At 49.1% G+C, this 18,541-nt stretch overlaps 2 protein-coding genes across 2 annotated transcripts in view; both read right to left on the bottom strand.

Moving 5' to 3' along the window:
* LOC149348604 (uncharacterized) overlaps nt 1-18,541 on the bottom strand; it is a 172,829-nt gene that overhangs the window by 22,147 nt on the left and 132,141 nt on the right. The window lies entirely within an intron of this gene.
* On the bottom strand, nt 1,578-8,003 carry LOC149348611 (uncharacterized). Its single transcript, XM_089586072.1, has 3 exons — nt 7,883-8,003; nt 5,919-6,108; nt 1,578-1,760 (listed from the first exon to the last, which is right to left on the bottom strand). The coding sequence occupies exons 2-3, from the start codon at nt 6,045-6,047 to the stop codon at nt 1,578-1,580; spliced, it is 312 nt and encodes a 103-aa protein (XP_089442198.1). The 5' UTR covers nt 6,048-6,108; nt 7,883-8,003.

Here is an 18,541-nt window from a genome sequence, read left to right as displayed (position 1 = left end):
AAGCGCGAAATTGTCTCATATAGGTTAATACTTTGAGGGGACGTACAGCATTCGCAGCTGTATCAACGCTTGGCTCGCAGGCGAATTCTATAGTCTACTCCAACGGAAATGCTGCGCCCGCTATAGCCACGGGCTCCGCACCGAAACCATCTCAAGGGGGCATCTAATTCGCACATGCTGCAGACTTCAGCACGCGCACATTGCGATAGACCTAATATTTTTTTTTTTCACTTATCGTGACGCTTAGACTCAAGAAAAATCTGCCAGTAGATGGTTTAAAGGAAGACAGACGGAGAGAAAGATGGCTATGCCGAAAACAGATTAGTTTCAGAGAGATGCTCTCATAATTATGGCAGGTTAATATCCTGCCAAGAGCCAGGAAATATGTCCCAGGTATTCTCCACTGATTCCTGCTACCGACTTCTTGACCCATGCTGTGTAGCTCTTGCCATGTGTTGGATCAACGAAACGTTGCTGACTATCGGAATGCCATACGTACGCATTTGCCGACGGGCTCGGACGACACACGTCCATTGCAGGCCGTCACCTGAGAAAAGCATAATCTGTTTTTTTTTGTTTTCTCTGCCTTTAATTCTTGCTAATGTCTGCGTCAAAACGTATCGCAAAACAAAATTGTTTTGGTGCATAGTTTACGGAGGTATAACGTCCCAAAGCGACTCAGGCTATTAGGGACGCCGTAGTGGAGGGCTCCAGAAATTTCGGGCATCTGGGGTCTTTAAAGTACACTGACATCTCACAGTACGCGGGCCTCTAGAATATCGCGTCTAGGGGAATTCGACAGCCGCGGCCGGAATCGAACCCGCGTCTTTCCGGTCTTCAGCCGACCGCAATAACTGAGCCACTGCGGCGGCTGGTATCCCTAGAAGAGAGAATAGTCTAGTGCCAAACATGTCAGTACAGCATGGTATATGGTGAAGTACAGGGAATGGGAATCATTAGGTCGGAGTACTATTGGACTCTAGTTAGTACGATTAAGACGACTATGAGTACATGCTGCATCAATGCTTTGTTCGTACGCGAAGTGAACAGCAGTTCACCTGAACTGACACTCCGATAACAACGTATGGCGCATGCAAGGAATTAGACGCATGCAGCAAGCCGTTTAATGCGCTACTTTTATCGCACTGCCAGTTTTAATACAAAGCATTATATTGCTCATGGAGCGGAAAATATGCCATTGTCATTGCCCACGCCCAACATTGCGAAACCCGACGTGAACCCATCACGACATCGGCATTGCCTAAATAATGACAAAAATAAAGAAAACGAAAAACCCCCGGAAGTGGGCTCCGAACCCACGCCAGCGCTGGCCACTTCATTAGAGCACTGCGTATTGAATGCAGCACGGCACCTCGCGTGATTAAACTGCCATTCTCTCGCGCTAAGGAACGCTGAGGAATTACAGGGCACACAACCGTCCAGTCCCGAATTTCTACACTCAAAGTTGCCTCTAAGGGGCTTCTAAGTATGTCCGAGATGTCCTCCGCTACATTGTGCTACCGACAACCTGAAGCATGCCGTAACTATCGTTTGCGTCATCTAAGCGTTGCTGAATTTCAAATCGCCATACGTACCGCCTCGCGACGTGGCTGTGCAGAGGAGCAGCCGGCGCTGCGCCCATACTCCTCACTTGTCACCTTCTGAAGCGTCGCGCATACCTCGCGCACACCAGAGAGCACAGCTGGCGGTTTTTTTACGTTGGCTGTGGCAGTCCCTTCGCCATCCCAAGGCCCACCAGCCTGCGAGAAGTGAATGCCCTTCTTAGCTCAGTGCACGACTTAAAAGGTCTGGCGTGAAGTCATTGAGCAAACCAGCTGAAAATAGTTTCACAGGCTCATAGAGTTCTCTGCCGAAGCCTCGCTTACGCAACTGTCCCCAGCAGCAGCGTAGGTAATCGGCCCAATATTGGGAACGTATCGGCAAATGCCGGTCCTGCAAAGGACCAGCGTGAAGCCGTCCATTTACAATATTGGGCCGATTGCCTGTCAGTCTCCGGTCGGGTCAGAGAAAGCGGCACTTGCCTTGAGTCTACGTCTGCTTCATTTTGCCTTCATATTCGCGCCTATAATGCGCCGAAGGAGTGACATTGTTTTCCTCCTAGCAATATTGTCGTCTCCACAATAAACAGCTTCCGCAATGATGCATGGATGGAAGACAGGAGTGTGTCCTTTGAAACAGAGTGGTGGCAATTACCGCCATGGTCGGCATTTTTTTCCCCTTATTTTTGTTTAACTCTGTTTAAATTTAGCTTTCTCTTTCAATACGGTTCCCTGCACTTGTAACCTTATGTCAGCATTCTGCTTTTCAGCCACAAATTTGCCAATCGCTTTTCGCTAACTCCCACCGGACATTTATTTACATGACCATTATCTCTAAACCCTAGAGCCTCAGGAAGAGTGGCTGCGCCTGCATCTACATCCCGATGGATACCACCACGTCTGAGTATCAGGTTGTTACGTTCTACCGGCCAAAGGCCGGCAGCAACGTGATGAAACAGGCCGATTCGCAGAGCAGAAAAGACGCCCCTTTATTTCCAGCTCGGAAATACATAGAGAAAAGAAAAGAGAGAAAGAAGGAAAGAAGGACCATCGACGCATGCGCGGAGAGGCGCATGCGGTCCCGATTGTGTTATCTGCAGCATTCCTTTCTCCTAGTAGCCGTAGCGCTCCACTGGCTTTTTGGTTCTTGTGGACCGACGTAGCTCAGGAACAGACGCCTCGGGAAGGTCTTGAGCCTCTTAATTCGGTGTTCCTAAGGTCGTAGGAGGAGATTCTTCAGGACTCGACGTTTCCCTGCTTCCGTCTGTGTGATGAGCGTTTTCAGATCTGGTCAACATGGCGTCGAACGACTCCGTCCTCAGTTGCTACAGTGACTAGACGGGCACCACTCGTAGATTTCACTTTTCCTGGTGTCCACTTTTCTCCTACGCTGTAGTTGCGCACATAAACGGCATCTCCCGGGACGAAGTACCAACTGGCGGAATCAGCCGCTCAATTTTTGGGCATTTCGTGGCTCCTAGGAGGAAAACACATGTCTAATCTTGTACGCAAACGGTACCCAAGAAGAAGTTCGGACGGTGCAAACCCTGAAGCCTGTGGCGAATTTCCTGTAGTTACAAAGAATTCTCGCCAGAGCAGTTGCCAACTCCACACCAGGCATTCTCTTCAAACCGTCCTTGATAGTTCTCACGGCCCGTTCTGCGAGACCATTGCTTTGAGGGTGATAAGGTGGGGTCCGGATATGCTCGATTCCATTTTTCTGCAGTAATACAACAAACTCGGACCCGGTAAAGGGGCTACCGTTATCCGTAACTATGGTGCGGGGCAATCCAAACCTGCTAAACAAGGTTCGCATGCAGTCGGCAGTGGCAGTAGCGGTTGCTCTAGATACTGGAATGGCTTCTATCCAATTGCTGTGAGCGTCGACGATTACCAACAACATCTTGTTACCAATAGGCCCTGCGTAGTCGGCATGCAGCCTAGACCACCTCTCGTGCGAAATCGGCCAGCTGACGGGGTTCCGTGCAGGTGGCATGGGCTGCGCCTGCACACAGCTTCGTCACTTTGAGACCATCCTACAAATGTCTTGATCTAGCCCGGGCCACCAAAAACTAGCCCTCGCCTTTATCTGCATGGTAGACGCACCCTGATGAGACTCGTGTAGCATCTTCAACAGTTTCTCACGCGCAGCACTTGGTATCACGACACGACGGCCCCAGTACAACAGCCCCTTCTCCACAGACAACTCATGTCGCCTTTTCCGGAATTGCACTATTTCCCGGTTGTCACCTTCCACGACGGAGGGCCATCCTTCTGTCGCGTACCTGCATATCGCTTGCAAAATCCCGTCAGCTGCAGCAAGTGCATGAATCTCTTGGTGGGAAACGACTGGCTGGTCCCATTCGTCCATGATAAGCGCCATTTCCGACAAATCTTCGGTTTCCGCTTGCGGCTCCTGCAGCGATTGAGGCAAACGGCTTAAAGCGTCAGAAATTAGCATCTGTTTGCCAGGTTTGCAGACGAGCTTGTACCTGTATGCCCCGAGCAAAAGCGCCCAGCGCTGAATTCGGGCGGCAGCCATGACAGAAGTTTGACCATCCTGTCTGAGAAGACCCAACAAGGCGCGGTGGTCCGTTACAAGCGTGAACTCACGTCCCAACAGGTAATCGCGGAACCGTGTCACGCCAAACACCAGGGCTAAAGCTTCTCGCTCAATTTGGGAGTATTTTCTCTCAGCTGAGGTAAGCGTCCATGATCGGAAACCAATTGGTCTGTCTTCTCCATTTACTCGGTGGAAAAGGGCAGCTCCGACACCGTAAGGCGAAGCGTCGCATTCCAACATCAATTCCAGCTGCGGATTAAAGTACCTTAGCACTGGGGCATGAAAGCTGTAGCATGATAGCATGATAGCTGTAGCATGATAGCTGTAGCATGGGGCATGATAGCATGAAAGCTGTACTTCAGACTTCTGTAGCTGCGGCCATCGATCAGAGTGCAATTCGTAAATGCTCTTGGGAATTACGCAAACAGGGGAGCCGGTATCGATGTCCATCATTATTGCGATGCCATTCCACGTAAACGGTTTCCTGATGGGGGGTATGAGAGAGCGCGGAGTGGTCAAGGACCAAATTTGTGACGCGCTGCTATCACTCTCATCGGTTTCTGTCGTCTGTGCCGTTACTGCTAGCATTCTACTTCGCTCATTTGCCGGACACATTTTAGCTAAATGCCCTGGCCGTGCACACTTGTAACATTTGCGCTTGATTAGCCGACAAGCCTTGGTCTTATGACAATGCTTACCGCAACATTTGCATTGTTGTACGCCCTGCGACTTCGCGCGCGACTCGTATTGACCAGAGAGCTTTAGCAATCTCGCTTGTTCTTGGTCCATAACAATACCTTGCGAATCGCGCTCAGCGCTCTCTGCGGCAAGGACAAGAGCCTCGGCTTCCTCAAGAGTCAGATTTTTCGTCGCTAGCAGCTGCTTCTGCACATTCTTGGACCGGACGCCGCACACAATACGGTCCCTTATCATTCTGTCCTGCGCAGTTCCAAAATTGCAATTGTGTGCCAACTGCCGTATTGCCACTATGAATGCATGTACAGATTCTCCTTCTTGCTGGCAGCGATGAAAGAACTTGAAACTTTCAGAAATTTCATTCGGTACCGGGTCGTAGTAGCTGTTCAGGGCCTGCACAACTTCTTTGTAGGTCAGGGCGCTAGGCTTTCGCGGTGCTACCTTCCCGTTCAAAATTTCTATCGTTCTTGTTGCAAGCGCAGCTACCAGCAAGGCTCTTTTCTTAGCATCGTCCTTCACATCATTCGCTTCGAAATAGGCTTCCACCTTGACTAGGTAGGCCTGCCACTTATCTTTTTCGTCTTCAAATTCCGGTAGCCTGTGTGCCATGGCTGGTGGTGGGCTCCTTCTGCTTCGCTGTCGTGCTTGGGCGTATATGCTGGCTTCCTTGCTGCAGCAGAATCCTCGTCGCCACTTTTACGTTCTACCGGCCAAAGGCCGGCAGCAACGTGATGAAAACAGGCCGATTCGCAGGGCAGAAAAGACGCCCCTTTATTTCCAGCACGGAAATATATAGAGAAAAGAAAAGAGAAAGAAGGAAAGAAGGACCATCGACGCATGCGCGGAGAGGCGCATGTGGTCCCGATTGTGTTATCTGCAGCACAGGTGTTCAATTGCTTTTAGAGATCTACCACACACAGCACGTGTATCATCTTCTTCGTTATTTTTTTTTTGTAGCTGCGCGTCCTAAGACTACCTGACCTAGCATCAAAGAGTAGGGCACTACCTCTTGAGTTATGATAGAACAATTCCTTCCAGGCAGAAAACTCACGCGTGCCATCCGGCGCATGTACTAGTCAGGAGCAGCACCCTCTCCTCACCTCGTGCACCGCAGCTCTCTGGAAGATGCCGCGGATGCGCTGGTTAAGGTCGCATCCGTGGCGCTGCGCTGCTGCACCGCTGCCGTGACGAAGCCAGAGTGGGATGCTCCGATAATATTTGGAGCGCATGTGACGCTGTGGCCACCATTGGCTTTCAAAGACCCACTGGCTTCCAAGGAAGACACCGAGACTGGAGGAGACAAAGAAAGACGAGATTTTGGAAGTGAGTGGTTATAGACTGTCATTTCGATATGTATAACTTATAACAAGAGATATCGACGGGATTGCAGGCTTTGCAGTCTAGTGTGCGGAGGTTCGAAGTCTGCGCGAAGCATGAACGATTACAAAGGGAAACCCTCTCGAAACAAGCAGCATAGACAGTCTCCTTGTGAACTCGATGATTGGAAGCTCAATTGGACACCATGGAAAGCTGCAGGACATACAAGATATAGACGAAACAAGGAGTAAAACCCAACCGTTTCATTTTAGGAAAGGCCACTTAAGTGTAAGGTTGGAATACATCTTTGAGGGCACAAGCCCCCGTCCATTGACGGGGCTGCAAACGAACGGCCGCGAAAGCAAATACTTTGTTTCACTCGTCTTCCTTAGTCCTGCCTATACCGACGGAAGATTACGCTGCAAATACAACTTCTTGTCAAATCCACTTTCCTGCTGGAAACTCTAGAGACGATGCGCGCTCACCGATTCATTTTCATCAAACCAGGCAGATACCATCAGAACGCCACGCGAAAGAGATCACCGTATGGGGCAGAATGATGGGTGTCTGCTGTAGTTTGGAAACGCTCATTTATTATCTTTATCTGCGAAAGTTTTTTTGAAAACGCTCTCCTCAATAAAACAAAATTCACAGAAAATCAATGCGACCCACGAGGCAGAATAGTAAGCGTTTTCTTTAGGCAAGTCCTGTACACACGATATCCAAAGAACGCCCGTACTTGGCGGTAGTGGTCACACTACACCTCTCCATCCCCGACCATGTTTTCCCATTGCACTCATACTGCGCTGTCCTCCTTTCCATTACTCCTTCCCCTCTGTTTCTCTGCGAGGCTTCACCTCCTCTCCACCTCCTATGCACACCCCACAAAGCGGCATCACACAAAACCAGACAGACAGATTTTGCGCAAACGGCAGCAGTAATGTCAACGGGCTAAAATTTGGCACTTTCCATATATGCCGGCGTTGCACTGGGACTACAACCCTTCTCACAAGTTGCTCGCACTTGAAAGGAACTATACGAACGCGGGGTTCACCCTTTCAATGTTTGCTCTCGAAGGCGTGAGAACAGCAAGATTTGCGAAAGGAGTCTTCTAGCAGCGGATGCTTTCACTCCACTGAGAACAAGTGGCGCGACGAAGTATATTTATTTTATTTATTTATTTAATCAAATACCCTAAGAGCCCGCTGGGGGCATTACATGGCATACTAATACATATGATGTGCAACACTAGTTAGGACGTTAGAGACTGGTTGATTGATCTAGCATGCTGTTGGCGAAGTGGCTTCGACGATGCCCAAAAATTTGGCGCCCACTAGTTGGCCGAACCCCCACCCTTGGAAAAAAAAGAAAAACTGGCACTGTCTTAGAAGTTGATTGTTCAGTTATGTAACGATATTATGTTCCAGAGGCAAAAATATATTTTTCGGTTTGTTTTTGCCAATTAGTCGCTTTTTATTTGCACTTTCTCTTTGACTTAACATCCATCTTGTCTGGTCGTTCACCTGCACTGACCACTAAGGTGCATCTTTCACGGATTAAAAAAAATATCCGTATTGAGAGAATAAACACATGCCATTAGGCATAAATAATTAATTCCATGGGAAGCTTTCTTTGCTGAAAGCGAAGCATTTTGGGAAAAACCCTGGCGTTGTTCTCTCGTTGGTCACGTGATTGAAGCAAGCAAATGAATTGTGCAAGTCATGGTGGTTTTCGGGCTGACACTCACCTAGGGCCCTCGCTTTCCCCGCTTCCGTCGACGTGGTAAAGAGGAAGCGGGCCACTGCTTCTGGCGACACCCACGGGAAGGCAGCACTTCACTTGCTTCCGTTGCCTCGGCACCCAAGGTGTGGTCCTCAAGGCGCCTCGCTGCGGGTTGACGACAGAGAGAGAGAGAGCGTTACCATTGCGGTTGCAGCAGCTGCAAGCCGGCTTCGGAGATGCCAACAAAAAGTTTTGGAGGCCGAGAAAGGCACACACATTTCCTCGCTGACTTCAGAAGCCGGGCAGGACACTGCGCTCAGCGTTGCGGTATAGTGCCTAGACATACCTCGGCTCCTGTGTGGAAGGTTATCCGCTCAACTAACGGCTTCCGTGCTTTCATTACCTTAACTTTATTTTTTTTTTATGGAAAGAAGCTGTGCATTCCGAGCGACACGAGGCCAAGGTAGTGTACGATTACTTCCGTCTGTTACCGCATTCTGTCGGTCCACTCTAGTGTCGAGCCTCGCGCTACATCAGCTGGGCGTAATTCGTTCGGAGATCACTAGTTTTAACGCGTAAGAGAATTTCTTGTTAGGCTAGTTGGTAATTCATTGTAATTTAAAGGGGCCAAAAACCAGACACACACGCATGTGACACACAAGACAAGAGAACGGGACAGAGCGACACAACGCGATAGCGTTAGGGAGCGTGTGTCGCAGAATATCTGTTGTCGTTGTCGGCGTCGTTGACCGGGACGAAAAATCCCCGAAAAATCCCCAGAATAGCAGCTTAGGAGGTAGTTGAGCCAGTTGGTCACGTGACATTATAGCGTCATCACAACCTGCCCACCGCAGCAGGCGGCTTATGAATCCTCCCGAGAATTTACAGGGAAGAGCAACCTTTATCGCACACATGAACCTCCCATAGAACATCCCATCTCAGGGCAGACGCGTATCGCTTAACCGCTGCACCACTGCGCCAGGTGCGATTGTCTTTTCCGCGATTTTGTCCATTGTAAGCTGCTCATCTGAATCTGCTAGAGGAAGAACGCAGTACCAAAACAACCAGCATCGTATTGCTGTTTCCATCGTACAGGCCAACTTGTTTCACAATTACTTCCATTCACTGAATTTTGTAAGGGCTATATGTCGAGTTTGATATGACATGTGACAGCTTAAGGTCCCCACTCGGCTGACTATCAGGGACGCCGATTAGGTGGCACCCTATCAACTCAGCCAGCTTGAGGTTCCCTGCGCCGACATCACAGAGCACGTTGGCATTGTTGCATTATGCCAGCATCGAAATCCGAAGCAACCAAGCAAACATACCCAGCTCAGGGCGGCCAATGCGACTCAAGTAACCAGGCCAGCTTCATACAGGGCGCACTTCCAAAAAGCCGATGCGTACTGCAAAAGCATCCATGTACACTCATGAATGTTTGTCGCTGTTTACGACCATGTATCTAATGCGACAAGAAGATATTATTTAGCAGAAACTTCCCGAGTTTGATTGAAACACCAAAACGATCTCTTGTTAAATGATTAGTAGCACGACAGCACCAATATCAGGAACAGACGCTGCATCAGGCGCGCACGTATACAGCAGTGGTAAAGGATTGATAACAGAGCAAGAAAAATCGTTTGACACCACTTCGACTGTCTTACGTCAATTAGTTTGGCCGTAATGGAAGTTTGAAGTTTTGAAGTCACGGTTTCGAGAACCAAAGGCAATCGGTGCGAACACCAAAGATAAGCCGTGCTCTGATTCGATTACTGATCTTTGGCTTCGTAACGCGCTGAATCATTTGATACCACTCCAAAAATTTTACTCCAATTAGGAGCTACACAATCTCTGTATCAATGGGAGCACCGAATGGTTTCACTAATTGAACTTCAGTAATGATGCGGTTCGAGCAAACGCTCTTAAAGCGGTATTTGCCTATTGTATATGTCTTCTTCATTTCGCTGGCATACTTGCGCCTATAATGCGTCGGAGCAGTGACATCAACGCGATATAGTTTTCCTCCTGGCAATCTTCGCGCCTGCACGAAAAACAGCGGCTGCAAGCAGGACAGTCACGCGCGCCACTCTGCGGCGCATGTATTATACGCGAGCCGCACCGTCTCCTCACCTCGTGCACCGCAGCAGTCTGGAGCTGGCGGTGGATGCGCTGCTTGAGGTCGCATCCGCCGAAGTGACGAAGCGGTGGCGCTGGTCTTCTGTCACGCGGCCGTGACGAAGTCGGTGTAGGCTGATGGGTGTCTAACGCTGCACTGGGGCATTGGGGCCACCGTTGGCTTCCAAGGAAGACACCCAGACTGGAGGAGACAAATACGAGATTTCGAAAGGCAGAGGTTAGAGAATGTCATTTCGCTATGTAAAACATAACGAGAGATATCGATGGGTCTGCAGGCTCTACAGTCTGGTGTGCAGAGGTTCGAAGTCTGCGCGAAGCATGATAGAATAAAAAGGGAAACTCTTTCAATACAAGCCGCATAAGAGACTGTTTGCGAACTCGCTGAGTGGAAGCTCAAATGGACATCCTGAAAAACTGCAGCGCATAGAAGATAAATAAGAAAGAGGGAGCAAAACCTAATTGTCTCGTTATAGGAAAGGCCACTTAAGTGCAAGGTTTTAATCTCTCTTTGAGGGCAGAAAATCAGAGTGCCCATGGAGTAACCATGACAAAGAAAGAGGTACGAAAGAGGTACACCTGTTAGTCTCCTCAAAATGCGAGCCTAGTTCAGTTATTGAGTCACATGAATAAGCGTTCTTTCCAAAAACATAAAAAAGGGAAATAATTTTAAGCACTATTTTACTGGCGCAAGGCAACCGCAAGGCAACCGTCGGTCCTAAGAGTGCCATGCTTAACTAACGTCGTTTCGTCTGCCGGGGGTGGGTGCCAAACACTCCTTTCCCGAAGCACATGCCGAGCTTTCCTGGACACTGAGTAATAAGGAGGGTCATCTGATGTACGCGAGGAGATACTGAGTCCCGAACATTGTGATCACCATTCCTTCTTTCTTTTAGCTGAAAAACCTAGCCAACGAAATGGGCGGTGCTTTCGACATATCGAAGGCTGCGGGAAAGCATTTTGATGTACCGAAGTTTTGATATTCCCGCCGTGATTTTCAACGTTCAGCGCCATGTGGCGTGTGGTAGCAGCCGTGCAAACTAAAAGCGCTTGTCCAAATTTCGTCGGCTTGTTCGACGCCAGAGAAAGCTGAACGTTTGGTCCGCGTGAACCCTTCTGTCTTTGGAAAGCCGGTGGGCCCAAGGCGGCCACCCGGAGGCAACGGTTAACGAAACACCACTCTACCTGCAAACAATGTGGATTCTGTAACTGCTGGGTGACGGCGGAGATATTTAAAAAAAAATAATGTTTGGGCCATCTGCAACAAATATTTTCGCCGCGTAAAAATACTTTCCTAATTATATCTCGGGAGAAATAAATAACAACAAGAGAGGACATTTCTAATAAAATTACTTACAAACGGGAACCCTCGGAACCGTGATTCGTGCATAAGCCTCAAAAATTTCGCCTCCATCGAAATTCGACTGCCGCGGCCGCGGTCGCACCCGAGTCTTTCGGGTCAGATAGCACTTAAAAGTCTGCTGAAGAGTTGTTGTTGTTGTTGTTGTTGTTGTTGCCTTGGTGGCATGGCACATACCCACGAAGGGGGATTGGCCAGGGTTCAGTGAGGAGAGCCCAATGAAGGCAAATTGGTGCCAAGCTAATGGTTTACCTTTTGGTGCCAAGCTAATGATTACCTTTGGGTACGTATTGCGAGGAATTAAATATGGAATTTAAAGAAATTACGGGAAGAAATGAATGAAAAAAAAAACAACCGGCATAAAGATTAGAGAATTGAATACCAGAAAAAATTCTGAATGATTTTGCAATGCGGACATTTTGGGTACCATTAGCAAGGAAACCTGCCGGTAGCAATTATGTAATTGTGGAGGAAATCGAAACCTTGATGCAATGCGAAACCTCTGGCGCTAGCACCGAAGGAGAGAAGAAGCAGAACCGACAAAGTGAGTCCCATTCGAGAAATTGGAATTTCGAGATACGTCCTTCTCTGACGTGCAAAGCTCCGGCAATAGAGTAGGAAATGCTCCAGTGTTTCCACCTCTCCACAAGTCGCACAAAGGTTTGAGGGACTGAACCCGCATCTGCATAAATAAAGATTCAAGCGGGGAATTCTGCACCGCAGGAGTGTCATTGCAACCTCACACTGCCGGGATTTACAAGCACGAACCTTCCATGGGTACGTGAGATGGTGGTAGTCAATAGTAGACAGCAAGGGATCGTTCCACATAGTGGTAATATGCTGATAGCGCTGAAAGCGAGACATTCCGAAAAGGATCAGATTAGGGACGTTACAGGCGACCGGTGCATTGAGAGCAGATTTTGCTAAAAAGTCTGCTGCATCATTTTGAGAAATACCGCAGTTTCCTGGGATCCAGACGAAGCGCACCGCTTTCACCCATCCAGGAATGAAATACTTCAATGAGCGGCTCAATAGATCGTCCCGTTTAGAATCCAGCGCCAACAACACAGAGAGGCAATCTGACAGGAAGATCACCTGGGAGACACTGGGGGGAATCTTTAAAGCTGCCAGCCCAAGAGCCATAAACTCCGCTAGAAATATGGGAGTGTAATCCGGGACTCGAAGTGAATAACTCCAAGGGAGATCCTCAGAAAAAATGCCAACGGCTGCGTTCTGGCCAGCCCCGGACGCATCTGTAGCAATCACACTGTGGTGGGGGAATGAGTCAAGGTGTTCTGAGAGGAGACTAAGTAGGGTCCTGGACGGCAGATGCTTTGCATTAGGTGGGAAAATATAATCAAAAGCAATGTCCACAGGGGATGTTGCAGAACCTACTCTACACACAGAACTGAGATCTATACCAATGACCGATAAAAGGTTTTGAGTAAAAATGACCTGAGGGAGGCGAAACCTTCGCCAATGATGACTAAAAAAGAGAGCCGGGTGGGAAAGAAAAATAGGTGTAGCCACACCAGAAGCAGACTCAAATGCCCGTAAGAAAGTCCTAACAGTTAATAGCTGAAAACGAGAGTTAAGGTCGGGAATACGAGCCTCCAGGTACAGAACTGCGGTGGTAACTGACTGAGGGAGGCCAAGGCAGAGGCGCACGGCACGCCTTTCTAACAGCAGCAACGGACGGAGCTTGTATTTGGCGGACCCAGAAAAGAGTATGCAGCCAAATTCCAAAATGGGTCTGACATAGGCTTTGTAAAGGAGTAGGAGCGTGTCCCGACGCATGCCAAATCTCCTATTGCTTATTCGAAGTAGCCGACCCAGCGCACGCTCTCCTTTCTCAACGTTACTCTTGATGTGGGGCCGCCAGTCCATACTAGCATCATAAATTACGCCTAGATACCGCAAGGATTCCACCTGCGGTATATTGTCCGTGCGATATTGTAACGATATATATGAAGGCATGTTAGATTGAAAAACTAACACACTGCTTTTATGCACATTTAACACCAGATTAATGTTATTAAGCCAAACCTCGAGAGCATTGAGGTAAGCCTGAAGACAACGATACAGGGCATGGATGTCGGTTACCGAGGCAAAGAAGGCAATGTCAAGAGTGGAAATACGAAAGCCTTTCCCTGTCCACTCTTTCGCCCACCAATTTTGTCTTTTTTGGTATTTTCTGTTTTATATTATTTGTTTTGTATTATTTTCTTTATTTTATTTTTCCCGCTCTTAAATTTGTTTACTATTTTTGTTCATAGTAGTGCTTTTTATTATTTCTGCGGACGAAACTCACGAGCTAAGAAAGGACTATTTATATTTAGCCAGTTGGATTGTTATGTGGCTAGTGTTGGATTGTCCACGGATCTGCCTTGTCGGACGAACGCCACTCTTGAGCCAAGAAAGGTTTTCGCCTTGAAAGCCTTGTAGCGAATGAGTCCGTTTAGGCAATTTTCTCTGAGAGCAAAGCAAATCGTTCCAGTGGAACAAGCGGAAGGTGGCGGCACTGTGGTCTACTCGGAAAAGGCGATAGGTGGGAAGATAGCAGAGACCTTCCGAATTGAGTCGATACACGGCGCGAGAAGAGCTCGAACCCGAATAGGGTCACAAGTCAACCAGTAAGGCTCTCTAGAGGATTTAGTTCCCCTAAGGCAGCAGAAAGGTCCCAAGGAATCAGTTAAAACGAATTTGGCACTGACTCGTGCAGCGATCTCTTCGACGCTTGCCTTATCGCTGTGAAGTGCTATGCCACTGAAATGCACCTGGAGAGCAGTAGCATCGTGGGCACCAGCTTACCGAGGGGCTTGGCGGGTAAGTCCTCGCTGAAACCAGACAGCACCGCTGGCGGCGACCACAAGCAGGTCGTGAAAATCGTTGCCAGGCAGTCTGCAGTAAAAGAACCCCCTGCTCAGTTCAGCCGATACGGAAGAAGCCAAGGGCCATGAAAACGATTGAATGCATGGGGGCATTTTAGTTTCTCTCTTGGCTATATTCAATAACATCATCATCATCAGCCTGACTACACCCACTGCAGGGCAAAGGCCTCCTCTCCTATGTTTCTCCAATTAAATCCGTCTTTTGCCAGTGGCGACCATCCTATCACCGCAAATTTCTTTATCTCATCCGCCCTCCTAACTTTCTTGCGCCCCGTGCCAAGGGAGTGACACTCTCATAGAGCCAATGGGGACGTTTTTTTTTCGAAAGCGATGGTGGAGACACCTGGGAGAGGCGGTAAACGCATAAAAAATCCAATATGGCGGCGCGCGTTTAGGCGGCTGGTTGTGGCCGGTTGCTCGCGCTACAGTGCACTGTACTCGCGCGTTCCTGGTGATGGCGGCCGTTAGCTCGATCGAAGCTTTGTAAATACTGGTGATTAACTGATCCCGCGCTGCATTCACGCTTGATTTCCCAAGTACTTACGGAATCTGCTCACTCGCTTTTGTATTTCGATGTGTCTGTTGATGTAGCATGGTGTATGGTGGCGAGCGGCGCGACTGCTTAGCAGCTGCGCTCGATCGAGAACGAAAAGCGTAAATGGTTTTGTACAAAGAACAATTTATTAAAAGAACATCAGCAGTGACAATCGATGTTCAAAAAGTGATTTTAAGTATGAGTGACATTACAGTATCAGTAACAGGCATCCTAAAAATCAAAATAAATAAAACGCCATTATGTAAACCTAGAAGACATGAGCGCACAGAGAATATATATGGGCTAAAAAAGGTATCAAGGTACAGTATACATAATAAAATGCTATACATGACTGAATATAGGTTTGTACGCGACTTTGTAAGAGATTTAGGTAAATAGCAGGGAAGTAAAACATCTGACATGTATTGAAACGCATCAGTCCGTGGCTATGAATAAACACACGCAGAGAAAGGCAGAGAAAATTTTCAACCTTTGACTCGTGTAGAAGAAATCACAGTGCGTTGGGCTATAGGGACAACATAATATGCTGCAGTGCTAGTTCTTAGTATAAAGACTCCAAAAAAAGCTCACTGTGTGACTCGACATGACGCCAATGACGCTGCTGCAGTGCGAATATCGCCGACGTCGCCGTTTTCGCTTGCGCGGCTGACCGGCCGTCGTCTGCTTGTCGTCTGCTGCCGCGTTACCCGCGTCGTCATCTTCACAACTAATTTCTTTGATGTCTTATTTTTAATACCTATGGCTGGTTATAATTTAGTTCATAAGCATGTTTTTATTATTGATAATGGTCGAAAAATCTCACTTTTATTAGGCTTAACTGCAGCCACGTTTACCGCCGATACCAGGATCGCTGCAATCGTTTCGACCGGTGCGCCACCCTCGGCGCGGACGCGCAACTTGCAACATGCCACAGCCCTGCCCGTGCTACGCTTGCCTTGTCTTGGAACCCACTCCGTTACCCTTAAGCACTTGCGGTTGTCTTGCCTTCGCATTACATGCCCTACCCATGCCATTTTTTCTTGATTTCGACTAGGATGTCATTAACCACGTTTGTTCCCTCACCCACTCCGCCCCCTTGCGACCTATGATTTTTCTTTCCATAGCTCGAAATTCAGTAACTGCTTCGCTTGGCTTTAGCGACTGTTGGAACTGGGACACAGCATCAATCCCTGCAATTGAGGATTGGCAACCAGAAGGCCACGCCTCTTGATAAAAATGCGTCGCCTTCGCACTTCGCACACTCACTTGAGGAACGCATGACTTCGCCCGCATTGCGTGCATTTACAAATGCAGACAGACAGAATTCGCGCTACCTCGCGGTGTGTGATTGACACGAAAGCGACCCCTTCACCCTCACCTTTTTATGGGCTTGTTCCTTGGTGCGCAGGTGACTTCTCCAGGCGGCTGCTGGACGGTGCGGCGGCGATCTGGCCACGCTTTGGCTTCCGAGAAAAGCACCCAGTCTGGGTGAGAGAAGACAAGCGAAAGATAGTAAGCGCAGAAAAATATCGGCTTAGATATAACTCCGCTTATTAATCGGCTCATACAAGGATGCAAAAATGAAGTTAAGGCACCGGTGTGCGTCCCAGCAGACCGAAATAATTGGTGGCATGTCTAGCCTGAATATCGCACTGGTGCTTTTCTTGCTTGAATGAACGCGCTGTTTGGATTCGAACGCAATCGCTACGTGGTGAATCCGGTACCTCATTTCAAATATCAGTTGGTTTGAAACGCAGAGAACCGCTTTGAGCTGCTTTAGTCAAGCCAATTCAGGGCTGTACGTACAAATATAAATTGCATACTCTAGGAGTCCATACCTTTCTTTTAGTCCAAAAATTTAAATTGTCGTCGTTATGTTACCCGTCTGTATGATTGCGATGTTAAAAGCGTTTCATGCAAAGCACTATGTGACTCCGGGGACAGAATGATTGTTTTGTGCAGGATTACCCATGCACTGTATTCGTCGCCGCAGACGTAGGCAGATGCGGTAGAGTTAAATTGGTGCGCCTTAGCAGGCAGCACAGTAGCTGCACAGTGATGTGAAAATGGGTTCGTTTTCCGAGGCTGCACCTCACAGATTTTTCAACTAAACTCGCCCCGATGTAGCCATGTTGAGTGCACAGACTCGAGCCGAGAAAAAAACCAGACAGCCCCCCTCAAGAACATTATCGCCACGATAGCAATCTTTGCGATTGTCACAGACAGTGTGCGATAAAATGCTGCCGTGAAAAAAAAATTGATTCATGAGGTGCAATTAGTTATTTAAAAGCGAAAAAACACACTTAGACGTCAAATACCTATGGACGTCGATATAGTACATGGATGTCAGAACAGCCTCGGATGTCGATCAAGTATGAGGACGTTTTTCTTTCGCATTGCTCCAATGCGGGTCGCGGCAGTGATTTGAGAGTTTTTTTGCGAACAAATTCCATGAGTACCTGACAAACACATTTCAGCATGATGTTTTCTCAGCTTTGTAGCAATAATGGTGAAGATAAGCAGTAGCTTCTTGCCCTTAGACACCTGTTCCCTTCCCACTACGTCGAAAGTCATGCAGTGTTGCCCCCTTTGCTCAATCTTATTAAACACTTAAAGAACAAGCTCTGTATGATGAGTTTTGACGCTAGAATTATTGACGAAAAGGGAAATGCAGTCTCAGCAGAGATGTAGTCAAAAGTAAAGGGGGATCACTAGTCTTCAAGTATAGCCGTGCCCACCGTGTTTGAGCCACCAACGCAACGGCGCAAACTGAATTGGAACATTAGGTTTATGGTTTGTGGGGGGTTTAACTTGTAGCGCCCGGCGACGCTATAAAGCGCAGGCGCTGAGATCGGCGTTCCCGCGACAGAAGAAAATAAAGAACGACAGCGCGTGCTCGGAGCGCACGCCCGGCACACGCAGTCCGGAACTAGAAGCCTGCCACGCTGGTCGTCTCTCTCTGGTGCTCCGCTGCGACCCCGCAAAATCGTCAACAGTGATGACCCGGCGAACCGTGCCTTCTGTCCCAGTGGCGTCCAAGCATGGCGTACTGGCAGCACCAAAGTTTCGACCCGCCGCTCCCGGCGTTCCGGCCTGCAGGCGTCGGCGGGTGGTTCGCCCAACTGGAGGCTGCGATGTACTTGAACGGAATCACCATCCAGCCGTTCAAACACGCAGTCCTTTGCGACATCCTCCCGCCCGACCACCTGCGTCGGCTCACCTACTCTGCCTTCGGCGGCCGGCCATACGATGAGCTGCGTGCGGCCGTCTTGGCTGACTTCGGCGCCTACTACGTTCCGCCGCCGCTCTACGACGCAGCGGACCCGTTTTCGCCGCCGCCAGCCTCTGCCCTTCACCGGCCTCGCCCGCGCCCACGCAGCCTTCATCACAACCCGGCCCGCCTCAGCAGCCCCTCGCCGCCTCGCCGCCACTATAGTCCAGCGTCTCCGGCCCGGCTTCTTTAGCACCGACCGCACCAGACGCTACCGCATCGCTTCCGGCAGCACATCCTGCTACCCCGGTTACGCTAGCAGCACTGTGCGACGACTCCACGGCCCCAAGTCCGCAGTCACTCCCTCAGCAGCTCGGTGAGGGGCCTGGCCCACCGCGGTTTGCCACGTCAGCGAACTCAGTGACAGATGCGCCTCGCACCACCCTGTTCAGCGCCTCCGGCCATACCGCCTCCCATAAGGACTATACAGCGTCTTCGGCACAGCCCGGTGAGCAACTTCTCTCATCTGCAATAGTGCCGCCGTCAGTCGAGCT

The sequence above is a fragment of the Amblyomma mixtum genome, chromosome 4, assembly GCF_055824585.1.
Source record: "Amblyomma mixtum isolate Tamu chromosome 4, ASM5582458v1, whole genome shotgun sequence".
Lineage (NCBI taxonomy): Eukaryota > Metazoa > Arthropoda > Arachnida > Ixodida > Ixodidae > Amblyomma > Amblyomma mixtum.
Note: the sequence above shows the minus strand (reverse complement) of the source record. Positions and strands in the feature narration are given on the sequence as shown.

Excerpts from the sequence above, each read along its gene's own strand:
- LOC149348611 (XM_089586072.1), bottom strand. The coding sequence starts at position 6,047 with ATGCGCTCCAAATATTATCGGAGCATCCCACTCTGGCTTCGTCACGGC. Across the intron at positions 1,761-5,918 it reads AGAGAGCTGCGGTGCACGAG|GCTGGTGGGCCTTGGGATGG; the intron begins GTGAGGAGAGGG and ends CACTTCTCGCAG.